At 45.2% G+C, this 14,176-nt stretch overlaps 1 protein-coding gene across 4 annotated transcripts in view; it reads left to right on the plus strand.

Moving 5' to 3' along the window:
* The window catches only part of cadm1a (cell adhesion molecule 1a), a 420,614-nt gene that overhangs the window by 385,938 nt on the left and 20,500 nt on the right, over positions 1-14,176 (plus strand). For 2 of the 4 annotated variants that reach the window (XM_020485689.2, XM_020485690.2), the window contains one exon: positions 5,655-5,687. The exons of the other annotated variants lie outside the window; for them this stretch is intronic. In XM_020485689.2, the coding sequence (XP_020341278.1) occupies positions 5,655-5,687 (33 nt within the window). The remainder of the gene's footprint in view (positions 1-5,654; positions 5,688-14,176) is intronic. 4 annotated transcript variants of the gene reach the window in all.

Genomic DNA, 14,176 nt, shown 5'->3' on the forward strand with positions numbered 1-14,176 from the left:
TCCCTCCATTTCCCCAGATCCCTTATTCTTTCCCGCTATCTCTTTCTCTATCTCTCTGTCAGAGAGGCAAAGAAATAGATTTTCCTCTTGACATGCAGTGTTTGTGCTGGCCCTGTCCTCAGGGCAGGCTGTTGTCCTTTTGGTAGTCAGGGGCAACAGTAGTTATTGTCATCTCTAATGCGGACCCACTCCTGCAGAGCGGAAGAAGGTTGAATCTATCTGTTTGGTCCACAGATACCAAGACACAGAGTCATCTCTAGCACACTCACTACGTCTATCTTGCCCTCTTTCTCTCCATGTACCTCTCTCGCTCTCGCTCTCTCTCTCTGGATCCCTCTCTCTTTCTCTCCCTCCTTCCCTCTCTCTCCTTCCCTCCATTTCTCTACCTCTCACCCTCCCTCCCCTTACTCCCTCCCTTTCTCTCTCTCAGATTGAATACAGTATGTGACTAATGATGTACCAGAATGAGACGTCACAGAATTATACCCCAACCCAGAAATGGAAATAGACGCTCGTAAAGCAACGTTTGGGAGACGTACAACAGAAAAAGCCATTAATAAAATGTACCCGCGCTAATAAAAACAATTGTGTGTCAGGAGCCCTAGCCGCCACCGCCTGTTAATTGATGAAAATACATAAACAGAGATGGCAACCAATTCATTTTACCCCTCCCCCCAAATATACTTTTTTTCGTCAAGGCTTAAATTGCAAAACACCATCTGGTAAACTGATTTTGGAATTGAACAAATGAGGCCCTCGCCTGCACAAGCTCTTGCGAGATAGAGTAGTCAATTTCTCTGCCTGTCTTGATTCCTTCCAGCGGCATAAAGCAGGGACAGAGAGGGATGGCTCACCGGCAGAGGATAGGCTAATTCACTAAAGGTCAATTGTATTCCCACGGGGGAAAACAACAACTGCAGTCGTGTGATACACCGCTCAGAGAGAGCATCCCGCTGAATTTATTAGGCTTAGCATCATGCAAACATAGAAATGCGGCAAATACGTCTTCTTTATGTAGAGGTATATTGTTATTGGAGGCCATGATTGTGCTCCATGATGGCTCCAAGAAGATGGGACTCATAAAGTAGGCTGGGAAAGGTAATCAGCTAGCTAGCCCTGAATCACCTACGACAGCGAATCTAGTGTGTGAGGTTGTGTGTGTGGTTGTGTGTGTGTGTGTGTGTGTGTGGTTGTGTGTGTGCAAAAGCATTGGTATATTTCTGTTGTGTTTACGCCTTGATTTTGAATGGAGATTATCAGTCATACCAGAGCACTGCAAGTCAAGTTTATTTAAATACAAACTATTGGTACATCAAGTTTATTTAAATACAAACTATTGGTACATTGATGTAAATTGATATAATCTGTGGCCTAAGCAATGTAATTACTGTACCTGCCACCCACTAACAGAATATATCATAGTATCCTCATTTAGATTATATAAAGAGCTAGGTGGGAAAACGCTGATGGCTGTTCACAGTGAGTAAAATAATACTCCCTATACTTTTATTATTATTATTTATTTTTTAATTTGACCCCTTTTTCTCCCTACTATCTTGTCTCATCGCTACAACTCCCGTACGGGCTCAGGAGAGACAAAGGTTGAAAGTCATGCGTCCTCCGATACACAACCCAACCAAGCCGCACTGCTTCTTAACACAGCGTGCATCCAACCCGGAAGCCAGCCGCACCAATGCGCCGGAGGAAACACCGTGCACCTGGCCACCTTGGTTAGCGCACACTGCGCCCAGCCCGCCACAGGAGTCGCTGGTGCGCGATGAGACAAGGACACCCCTACTGACCAAGCCCTCCCTAACCCGGGTGACGCTAGGCCAATTGTGCGTTGCCCCACGGACCTCCCGGTCGCGGCCGGTTACTACAGAGCCTGGGCGCGAACCCAGGGACTCTGATGGCACAGCTGGCTCTGCAGTACAGCGCCCTTAACCACTGCGCCACCCGGGAGGCCCTCTCCCTATACTTTTATACAGATTTCCGCAAAGGGTAGGTAAACAGTGGAGCAAAATAAAATAGGTTCATAAACGGCATTTACCCTCAACTACACCACTGATTCTGACTCTTGGGTCCGGTTTCCCATGCAGATATAGGGCTCGATTCAATCTGTATCGCCAAAGTTCAGCGCTATAGTGCAATTTAAATTTAAAGGCAATGTTCCCGCGTTCACAGGGACTGCATTCATGGTAAACGCTGCATATGTCGGCTCAATAGGAAATTACCTTTACATTTCAAGCACGCTGTTGCATGATCTAACTGTGACATTGTACTTCTACAGTACAACCACTGTGGTTCCAGTGGGGATTATCTTCTATGTTCTGTCAACCAGAACAGACTTTGCAGAGATGGTGCAGTGGCATTATCAGTAAAACTTTAACAGGTGTTCCTCATGACAAGATGACTACTGAAGCTACAGTATGTCACATTTTGCCACTAGGGGCTTGTGGGGAACCAAAGCAATTAGCTGGGAAGCTCTGTGCCCATTGTCACGTCTGCTGATGTCAATAAGGACGCGAGTGTCTCAGGTGACCTGCGACACGAGGCGAGAGAGAAAGAGAAAAGGAAGGAGGGCCGCACCGGGAGCTGGCGATAGCTCATCAGTAAACATATTGACCAGCCGGCGCAGCTGCCACAGCCAAGTAATGGGGTTAGCAGACATCCAGGGGCCACCGATGATTGAGGGTTGCAGAGACGGGTGCTTTATTGTACTGCTTGATTTGAATGAGCAGCGGTATATTACTGCTGTATAGTGGCACATCCCTAGTGGAGCCCCTTGAGCAGCCCCTCCAGCTGTCTTAGGAGGACTGCTTATGGCCCGTCCCTCCCGAAGACATTTTACTAGGCCTCAAATAGAGGCTGTGATGTTGTATTATGTCTTAAAATGTAGATTGAGAAAGAAGGTAAAAACCCTTACTTGACTGTGCAGATGTTTGATTCCCCCTCTGCTCTTCATGTCTATTTGTTTCAGGACTGTTCTTGAACCACTGCGTCTTTCTCTTCCCTCCTTCCTGAGGACATGCAGTGTACTCCTCTTTGATAACTCCTGCTTTCAGTTGTACCAGTGGTGATCTGGCCTACAAGCAGCCCGATAGAGGAAGCTCTAGGAGCCGTCCGTGTAGAAGTAGCAGCTGCAAAGAAGCGGTAGTTAAAAAGCGAACAGTGAAGTGGCCCCTTTTCCCTTTTACAAGGTTGGAATCTATTTTAAAGAGCAAGCCGAGGTGCTCAAGCGATTATGCTAAAGAACTGTCATCCTAGCTGGAGCCCTGTGGCATTACTTAACAGGACTACAGTGCATTTCTTCTGGAGGACCATAGGAAAAGCAGGCCCTCCGAGGCCTGGCTCTCCCTGCTGAAAGGGACATGATCTAGGCTCGCTGTTTGAGATCTCTCCCTGTTCCCTGGTCCTTTGGCAATATGAGGTGAAGCGTTAACTCTCATGTCTCTGGTGGTTTGATGTGTAGAAGTGTTGAGATGCCTGCACACCCTGGTAGAGGTTTTCACGGGTCTTCCCTAACCCAAACGTTTCCCTTGGGTCCGGGTCGGGTTCTGTTTGATTGTCATTGGGTCTCGGACTTACGTAACTACAGCTGATAGACCCGAGTGGACACGGATGGACCCGACTACGACTCTGCATAGCCTATAGCAGGGCTCTCCCACCCTGTTCCTGGGGAGCTACCTTCCTGTAGGTTTTTGCTCCAACCCCAATCTAGCACACCTGATTCTAATAATTAGCTGTTGATAACCTGAATCAGGTTAGTTACAACTGGGATTTGAGTGAAAACCTACAGGATGTTAGCACTCCAGGAACAGTGTTGGAGACCCTTGGCCTGTAGCATATTTATTTTACATTAATAAGGTGAATTTATGGACTTATAGAAGGTCTACATGAGAGGTAGTGAGGGAGCGAGGGAACACCTCCCTCCACTCATCCTCTCATGTCTACAGTAGATAAGAAGGGGAAACATGGGAAGTCTGTTTACATACAGCTCTGGAAATTCATCTAGCCCCAACTTAACCGTGACTGAGATGGAGGTGTCTAACCACTTTCAGAATAAAATATGTTTGATACCTATGTTGTCGTTGTGTTGTCTGGAATTGAAACATTGCATTATGCAAGGTGTTCACGTGATTTCCGATGCGCTAGCTAGTATCTGTGTTCGTTGACAGGTTTCTCAACAACAATCTAGCTTTGGTTGGGTACAGGCCTACTTTGATAAAACAGTGAGAAACCATGTTACCTGACAGGCTGCTTTGATTGGCAAGCAGACATCTCCCTGCATTTCTAAAACCAGCCGAGTCCTCCGAGGCAGGTGTTTCATCTCAGGAAGACACAGGCTACATCCCGAATGGCACCCTATTCACTATATAGTGCACTACTGCAGTATATAATGCCATTTTGGACTCAGATTCGTCCCCCTGCTCCCATCTCCCTCTACTCCGACACGGTGGAGCACAGTCAACACATATCTCCTTCGTTTCCTAAGATTTCGGATAAACGCAAAGGAAACTGGTAAACTGTGCCCAAAATCATCAAAAGACCACAATCGGATTATATCAAGATTTTGATTTAATCTCCCTGGAGAGGGAGCGGGATGTGGAGTTACGCCCCAGTCTTGCAGAAATTGACATTGCAAATGGGGTTACCACATAACAAGCCCTACAGGTTCCTGGATCTCGACGTCTGATAAAGCTGAAGTAAAGGGAAAACAACCTTTGCTTGTGTCCCCACAATGGCACTGCATGGGGACAATGACAATGATGTTTTGTTAATTGGACTAATTTGCGATAGTACATTTTGGATTCACAACAGAAAAACAAATGGGCTTTTTTTTATATTGATATTGAGAAAGAATAAGTTAAATAAACAGCAAATTCAAAGTGCCTGTTTTATCCTCCGATGTCCCCTGCAAACCACATTTATTTTATTGAAATACTCTTGATGTCATTTTATCATAAAAACAAATACTGAAGTATAAACAACGAATAAAGGTTTTCATATGCAGTGCTTTTATACTGCTTCCTCTGCTGAGGAACCAAGCCACCAAAAAATATATATATTTCACAACTGAAAGGTCCTATGGGTAATATGCGTGCCCTGTACCATTGCGGTTTGTCACATCAAGGTTAGTATGATTGCATTTGACAAAGGTTATTTCAGTGGTTTTTATTGAGATTCCCAAAGTCATGTCATATTGATCAAAATATGCACAGCCATACTAAAATCTGCCCTTTGTAAATGAAATGTAAAATGTTTTCCCCAGCTCCCCACAGTCACACATTGGCCTTCAACATAATGCAGGAGTGTGTGCAGTTGTATTTTATTGATGAGCTGTCTGTGTACCATGTGAACGCTGTCTACCCCGCCACGATTGCTGCCGTCCTCCCATAAGCGGCAATGGCGCTCCCCTCACAGTTTGATGTCCAACGTGTGTGTGTTGTGTTTTATCTTTGCACTGCTTTGGTTCCCTTTGATTTCCCTTAAGCCTTGTGTCTTAGTCTTTGTCATGTAATGGTCTCTGAATGCTTGCTTATGGGTTCCATTTGTTTTCTCCCTCCCGTCCCCATTTCTCCTTTTTTTTGCATGCCACGTTCCTCCTGTTCCCTCCCTCCACCACTACTGTCCCTCCGTCCTTGTGTGCTCAGACACTACGCCCAGCACTGAACCCGCAGCACACGGTTGGTATCTCTTCCCTCCTCTTCTTTTTCGTCTGCCCGCCACAGCATGACACCTGATAACCAGCTCTGTTTTAAGGTTCTCGCTCTCCTTTGATTACCCTACTGTACTGTCTGCCACACTGTGGATGAATGCCTCCTGTACATGAAACAATGATTTGCTGTGGTTTAATTTGTTACTGTGTCCGTCTGTCTCTGCTTGTTTGTGTCTGCATCTGCATATTTCTGTCTGTTTGTACATCTATTGCTTAACCCCAATACTTCCTCTAGCCTCTACACACTTGTGTAGATCCGAAAGAATCAGAAGGGTATAGCCAATATGCTAATAGCTCCACTTTGCCTTCTGATAGGCTAGGTGGAATTTCCCTATAAGAAAGGAATTAAGGGTCGATTTGGAATTGGCCATTTGTATGACTAACCTGCTGGTCCTTTTAGCCAGTTTATCCTTTTAGCTAACTCCTCTCTGTGTTTGTTCCTTTTCATGACATGGAGAGGAGTTGGCTACAGCACATACAGAATGGGTCCACTCTATTGTATAACTATTCATCCTTCATGTGTCTATGTCTGTCTGTCTGTCCACCTGTCTTTCTGTCTGTTAGTGTATTTGCGTTAGAAATCCTTGCCAGTAAATTTTTTTTTTTTTAACACCCCTTTTGGGTTTAATCAAAATGGCCACTCTTAATTGAACACCAGATAATATCTCCATAACATCGCATGAGTGTGCATAAGTACTTGTTGACATTTGCCTCCAGTGTTCTCATTTTGCGCCCAAAAGTAATAAATATTGACCTGCCTCAAAAAAAAAAAAAATGGATTTAAATGATGTCTAAATGGCTGGTTTTGTAAGGTGATGGATCACCTGGTACTCAGACAGCGTAGTTCAGTTTGCCAGATAATTACCGCTTGGTTTCTGTCCACATGGGCCACAAACAGCAGACTATTCATAGAGCTCAGTGGACAAGACATTTTTGTATGCAGCTAGTGTTTTGAGACATGAAGTGCCCTTCTACTTGGCTTTTCAGGCATAGGAAGTGCCCTATTACTTGGCTTTTCAGGCATAGGAAGTGCCCTATTACTTGGCTTTTCAGGCATAGGAAGTGCCCTATTACTTGTTCTATGAGTAGCAGCACCAGCCTGGGTGTGCAGTGTGTAAGTGGTGTTTTCTGAGGGGGAAAGGCACTGAGGTTTGACTACATATGCTACGTGGTACATGGAGCCAGGTTATAATTTTGCCTTCTCGCAGTTAACTGCCATTCTAAATACCATGTCACAAGGGTAATGTTAACCTTGTGGAGTAATGTCTGCATGGCCTATGATGTATCACTTACAATTGCTATAAGCCCCAGAATAAGTTATTGCAATTTCCACTATTCAAATAGGACATTGGTGAAACCCGATGAACAGATTTGCGGATATGATTTTACATATGCAGACATGTAAAGGTATTTGGGGCATGGAGATGGGGAGGGAGGTATGGTATTGTATACACACAATTTATCTAACTCCTTACCTTGAAAGGGATACATCAGGATTTTGGCAATGAAGCCCTTTATCTACTTCCCCAGAGTCAGATGAACTCATGGATACCATTTTTATGTCTCTGTGTGCAGTATGAAGGAAGTTGCTAACTAGCATTATCTTAATTGCTAACTAGCATTAGCGCAATGACTGAAAGTCTGTGGTAAGTGCTAGAAGATACCATAGACTCCCAGTCATTGTGCTAACGCTAGTTAGTATTGGCTCGCGAAACTGAACTCAGCAAAAAAAGAAACTGCCCTTTTTCAGGACGCTGTCTTTCAAAGATAAATCGTAAAAATCCAAATAACTTCACAGATCTTCATTGTAAAGGCTTTAAAAACACTGTTTCCCCTGCTTGTTCAATGAACTATAAACAATTAATGAACATGCACCTGTGGAACGGTCGTTAAGACATTAACAGCTTACAGACGGTAGGCAATTAAGGTCACAGTTAGGAAAACTTAGGACACTAAAGAGGTCTTTCTACTGACTCTGAAAAACACAAAGAAAGATGCCCAGGGTCCCTGGTTATCTGCGTGAACATGCCATAGGCATGCTGCAAGGAGGCATGAGGACTGCAGATGTCGCCAGGGCAATAAATTGCAATGTCCATACTGTGAGACGCCTAAGACAGCGCTACAGGAAGACCGGACGGACTGCTGATCATCCTCACAGTGGCAGACCACGTGTAACAACACCTGCACAGGATCGGTACATCCTAACATCACACAGGCAGCGTCCTACCTGGATGGGCTGAAGAGGCCCTATCAGAGGGCTCCTCCCTTACCTCCTCGCACTAGCCTGCCAAAGACAGATTGACCCACCCCTGCCACGTGTCATACAAGAAGGGACCGGAGGGGTCCTACTAGAGGGCCCCCTCCCTACCTCCTCACACTAACCTGTCAGAGATAGAAGCGGGACAGGTACAGAATGGCAACAACAACTGCCCGAGTTACACCAGGAACGCACAATCCCTCTATCAGTGCTCAGACTGTCCGCAATAGGCTGAGAGAGGCTGGACTGAGGGCTTGTAGGCCTGTTGTAAGGCAGGTGCTCACCAGACATCAACGGCAACAATGTCGCCTATGGGCACGTCGCTGGACCAGACAGGGCTGGCAAAAAGTGATCTTCACTGACGAGTCACGGTTTGTCTTACCAGGGGTGATGGTCCGATTCTTGTTTATTGTCGCAGGAATGAGCGTTACACCGAGGCCTGTACTCTGGAGTGGGATCATTTGAAGGTGGAGGGTCCGTCATGGTCTGGGGTGGTGTGTCACAGCATCATCAGACTGAGCTTGTTGTCATTGTACAATCTCAATGCTGTTACGTTACAGGGAAGACATCCTCCTCCCTCATGTGGTACCCTTCCTGCAGGGCCATCCTGACATGACCCTCCAGCATGACAATGCCACCACCGATACTGCTCGTTCTGTGTGTGATTTCCTGCCAGACAGTGTTCTGCCATGGCCAGCGAAGAGCCCGGATCTCAATCCCAATGACCATGTCTGGGACCTGTTGGATTGGAGGGTGAGGGCTAGGGCCATTCCCCCTAGAAATGTCCGGGAACACCAAGGTGTCTTGATGGAAGTGGGGTAACATCTCACAGCAAGAACTGCCAAATCTGGTGCAGTCCATGAGGAGGAGATGCACTGCAGTACTTAAGGCAGCTGGTGGCCGCACCAGATACTGACTGTTACTTTTGATTTTGACCCCCCTTTGTTCAGGGACACATTATTCAATTTCTGTTAGTCACATGTTGGTGGAACTTGTTCTGATTATGCCTCAGGTGTTGAATCTTATGTTCTTACAAATATTTACAAATGTTAAGTTTGCTAAATATAAACGCAGTTGACAGTGAGGGAACATTTCTTTTTGGCTGAGTTTACCTCTAACTTCCTCCATACTGGATGCAGATACATAAAAATGGTATCCATGAGTTCACCTGACTCTGGCGAAGTAGATAAATGGCCTCATTGTCAAAATCCTGAAGTAACCTTTAACATAATGCCAACTCTGGTGTGAAATGTGTTTTATGCAAAATTTCAAGCAGCTTTATCTGACACCAACTGCTAAATCAATGTTTGTGATCAGTAAGATGCATGCAACTCTCTCTTAAGGTTAAGCTAGCTTCTGAGTATAGCGTTATAGTTTTTCTTTATCGGCAAGATAGACATATTGATTCAATTGTACCTTTGCATTCTGTTCAGAAAGCTATTCAGTGGCCTTAAAAATAATTTTAGTCATTCAAGGTGCATGGAATACAAAGATGCCAACAAAACAAGTTTCACACAGGTCTCTGTGAAATATTAAGCTGTCGCAGAAGGATTACACATTTGCATTCTATCGTTACAAAATGTGTTCTTGTTGTTTTGGTGCCCTTTCACTGTTTGGGAGACGTTTCTGCTCTCTGATAAATCTATTTTACCCTCGGTATAGCCTAGAAACAAGATGTTACATAAATAAGAGGGGGGTGGGGTTTGACTGAAGGGGATAGAAAGATACTACAGTAAAGTGTAACCAGTACACTACCACCAAAGTAAAGCAGTCCCATTTGTGTATTTATGCTACATTTTTGCATCGTCCCCTTTGTCAGAAGTGCTTCACTCTAGCTGAAGGTCTATTCAGTTGCTTTGGAGATGGATACTACAAGGCCAAGTTGTTGTTACTCCTTTGCGGCGTAGAGCTGAAGTGGGGTTGCCTCAGGAATATGAATTACAGTGCAGGGCCAGGAGACGCATTGCTGTCCTGGTCAGATTGATCAAACCCTTATCAGCACGTCAGCCTCGTTGTCAGACAGCACTTCTATCGGCCACACACTGGCACCGGTGGTATTCATAGCCTTTCCTTTACCTGACCCACTGTGTATTTAGTTTCAAACTGCCTGGGGTGCGGACTTTTTCAATCTGATTTATCAATAATGTGTCATCTTGTGTGTTTTATTTTACGATAAATGATGTTGGTGTTTTTCCTCAAAGAATACATTCTTCAGAGTGTGTCCTCTCTCGCGCTGTGTGAATGTATTCAGGATTGGTCCCTCGTTCTCTCTGTTAATTTCCAAAGCCAACACGTTTCACTCTGGCCTTTACAAGCATGAGGCTAACATGTCCAGGCCAGTTGTTTGATGATGTGCCTTAAGTAACTTGATTGCAAAAAATATATCTGCAAGAAGCCCGCCGTAAAGCCAGCGGCGGTATTATTTCAGATCCCCACACAGATTAAGGCAGAAGGTGTGGTGGTGGCAAGGTAATACTATTTCACCTCATGGTCGAAGTAATGCAATTGAATTTCAAGGACTGGTGCGCTTGTTTTTTTTTGGGGGGGGGGGGTGATTGTGTGTGTCCATTTCATGCATGACATTTTAGAGTACATGATTTTGGCTGTTGTCCTACCTTGTTCTTCATGCTTGAATTACCTCGAGGCCAGGAAATACCATCTCACCATTGCCCAATGTGTAGCTGAGGGCCCTCTCCTTTTTTGAATGTTACTCAGAATATTTCATTCATATTCCTGAAGCAATCACAAAGTCACCCCCAATAGAACAAAACAGCTGAAGTAAACTCCCTGCAATCCTCAGGAAAAGTGACATTTGCTGCTTGGGAACATTGAGCAACAGCTTATTTATGTATCTCTCTCTCTCTGTCTCAGCACAAAGTAACTTAAGCCTCTGTTTGACATGAGCTGAGCCTCTGCTGATGCGCGCCTGTTTTACATGCCGAAGAGTGCCAGCACTAACTAACTACCTCTCCCCTGGAAGCTGTCACCATGGTGATGCCCCTGCTTGTTGTGGCAGAGAGAAGCCAGCATTATTGAACTTCTTGTTTCAAGAAACAGACATTTTGCTCTGCATAATGCTACACTTGAGAGCCCCTGTTTGGGTTGGCATGGGGACGACATCTCTATATCTTCAACAGAATCTTCTGCTCTTATCCACACTTTCTTTTTGAAAAGGGCATGGTCAGAGGATGGAACAGGTCTAAAGTCTGTTCCATTAGTTGATAACGAGCTCTGCCTGCTAATCTTCTATCTGGAGAGGTGAGCACGCTGGAAAAGACACTCCTGCCAACGTGCCTGTCAGGGCGGTGTGCGAGAGAAGGAGGGGATAATTGAGCTAGGAACAGGAAGCCACTGGGAAAGCGATGGTGGAGCGGGAAGACGGCGGAATAAGGGCCACTTTGCTCCCAGCTGGAACTGCAGCAGGTGAAGCGGAAGACTTATCTCTTCCATTTAATAGGGAACAGAGTTTGCCACATTTGAGCCCCGTTTATACCTGGTTCTAACATGCATCCTTGTTCCTGATATTTTCCACATACTGATTGTGCTCACATTTTCAGGCAGGTGTAGATGATTAAAAGAGGCATTGTGATCTGATTGTGATCAGATCTTCCTGACCATCTCAGGAGGTATTGAAGTATGCATTGTGTCTGTATATCTTACAAGTGATCTGGAGAGTGAAACCAATAAAATCAGGGATTTGCAACTTCAGTCCACGGGGGTACTGATTGGTGTTACACATTTGCACCAGCCCCAGCTAACACACCTGACTCAACGAATCATGATCTGCAGTTTGGAATGCAATTAGTTTAATCAGCTGTGTTTGCTAGGGACGGGGGGAAAGTGTGACACCACTCCAGCCCCCAAGGACTAGAGTTGCCCAACCCTGATTTAAATCATCATTATCCCGCCTTCTAAAATCATTGACAGGTGGCACCATTGACTTATGGCATCAATATGTGTCTTAAATAAATAAAGATAAAGGAAGGACCAGAGAATCTGGTCGCAATGCGGACACAGGGGACAGATAAGAGACACATTTTAATACCATGTGCAGATGCATATCTGAAAATGTGGGCACAATCAGTTATAAACTAGGCTTTGTATGCCATTAATATTCAGACCTGGTCAGTAAATTACAGGAACACGACTTTGAGTTACCTAGAGGATTCGTCACAAGACATGCCGCATCCTATTGTTTCCCCCGGTATGTTTATTTCTCGGGTCTCTAGGAGTTGTCAGGGTTTTCATTGACTCCTTCATTACTGCTTTAGTCCACTGGCTTTCGAAGTCATGCTAAACGGGTGGGAAATTAGGTGGGAGAGACTGTGTGGACACACCATGCATTTAAATGGCAAGTATCTCGTGAGAGCTGTATCTGTGTTTGTGTCTGTGTGTACGTGAGCTGAATATGTATGGCATAAGTGTAGCATGTTGATGGTACATGTATGTGTGGGTTTCATGTGAGATGCGATTGTAATTTTGAGCACGCTCTGTGTGTGTTTGTAGCACGTGTTGTGTCTGTGAGCCTGCCACTTGTGGGGCTCTCTCAGGTGAGGCGCATATGCTGCCGTAATTAGCCAGGAGACTCGCAAACTATTAAGGCAGACAACCAAAAAGGGACTCTCTTCCCCTCCTTCTTCTCCCTCTCTAACTCATCCTCGGCTGACATTAAATGGACCACCGAGGGGCCGTCTGGGGCCTAGACGCCCTGGTGGTTGGCGGGAAGCGAGAATCAGTGGGGGTGGTTTCTAGCAGCGGGGCAGACGAGTGTGGAAATTAGCTTCGTCTACTGAATCAACAGTTCCTCAGTCACCTGCCGTTCCTCTCCATCGCTCACAGCCCACGCCAAATGCTATCTTCCAAGGCTCTGGCCCTTCATTTAAGCCATTTTCTTCAATTATTCTCCCCTTTTCCCTTATATGGCCCTGTTTGAAATGTTGGGTAAACAGAGGTACGGTTTGTAATTCTCTGGCAAGGCTTCTTAGCCAGTAGTTTTGGGGGTTTCAGTTCTCTACATGGTGTAAAGATTTGTTTTGGCCTCTTGAAGGAAATGTGTTTCCAAATCTGCCTTAATTTGTTGGTTTGGTTTGCTCTTAAGCGCTACACCGCAAGGAAAGAATGTACATTCTGAATGTCACAAGCCTTTTAAAGCACCGGTACAATGACTGGCTGAAAAATTAGCCGATCTGTGGAATAGAGGGATAATAGACGCTCTTTGATGTAAAAAAAAATCCCATCATTCATATTCATGAGAGCAGAGACACCTTTGAGGTGAGGTTTTGGATTACAGATCACCTCTTCTCGACACTCTGGACTCCATTATCACTGCGTGCTTTGTGAACAATGGCCTCACCGAGAAAGCACTACAGGATTGTGCTGTAGGTCCACAGAAAGGGACCAAAAATCACCCAAAAACCTGATAATGACAGCTCACAGTGGTCTACAGCTAGGAAATCAAAACACCCTGCTAGGCTGACATTCATGCATTGACACGTTTTATTCCTTCCACTTTTTTGTGGTGTTTTCATTGTCCAACTCAAAGCCATCAACCAGCTGTAAACTCTTGGGAAAAAATATGCTATCTAGAACTTAAAAGGGTTCTTTGGCTGTCCCCATAGAAGAACCCTTTGAAGAACCAACCCCTTTTGGTTCCAGGCAGAACCCTATTGGGTTCCATGTAGAACCCTTTCACAGGAGGTTTCTTCTACATGGCCACCACCGCAGTGAGGCAAAGGTGATGGCTGTCAATGCGAATCTGTGTATTCTCGCCGGTGTGGGTCGACTGCTTCCATGGCAGCCAAGGACAAGAATTAGCCTTTATCCTCTTTTCTCAGGAAATGAGGGAAGCTTTTGAGAAACAAGACCTGCTCGCCCCAGGCTTTGCACCGTTCCCTGGAAGGGACATCTTATCCTGGATTAGCCCCGACAAAACTCACTTCCCCTGGCTCTCGCACAATGGACAAATGGTCCCCAGTGGTGTCTTGTGTTGTTTACACATATTTACATAATTCTTTTTTTTGTCATGTTATATACACGTGGCACCCCAACACACACAGTGGGGGGATCTAGATGTTGACTCACTAAGAAAATAAGCAACATCAGAGTCCAATTTTAACCGAGCCCTGCCACAACATCTGTCCCTAATTCTTTACTTGCCACAGGATATTCTACTTTTCCTTTTTTTCTTTGCCCACAACTAC

Source organism: Oncorhynchus kisutch, linkage group LG6, assembly GCF_002021735.2.
Source record: "Oncorhynchus kisutch isolate 150728-3 linkage group LG6, Okis_V2, whole genome shotgun sequence".
Classification (NCBI taxonomy): Eukaryota; Metazoa; Chordata; class Actinopteri; order Salmoniformes; family Salmonidae; genus Oncorhynchus; species Oncorhynchus kisutch.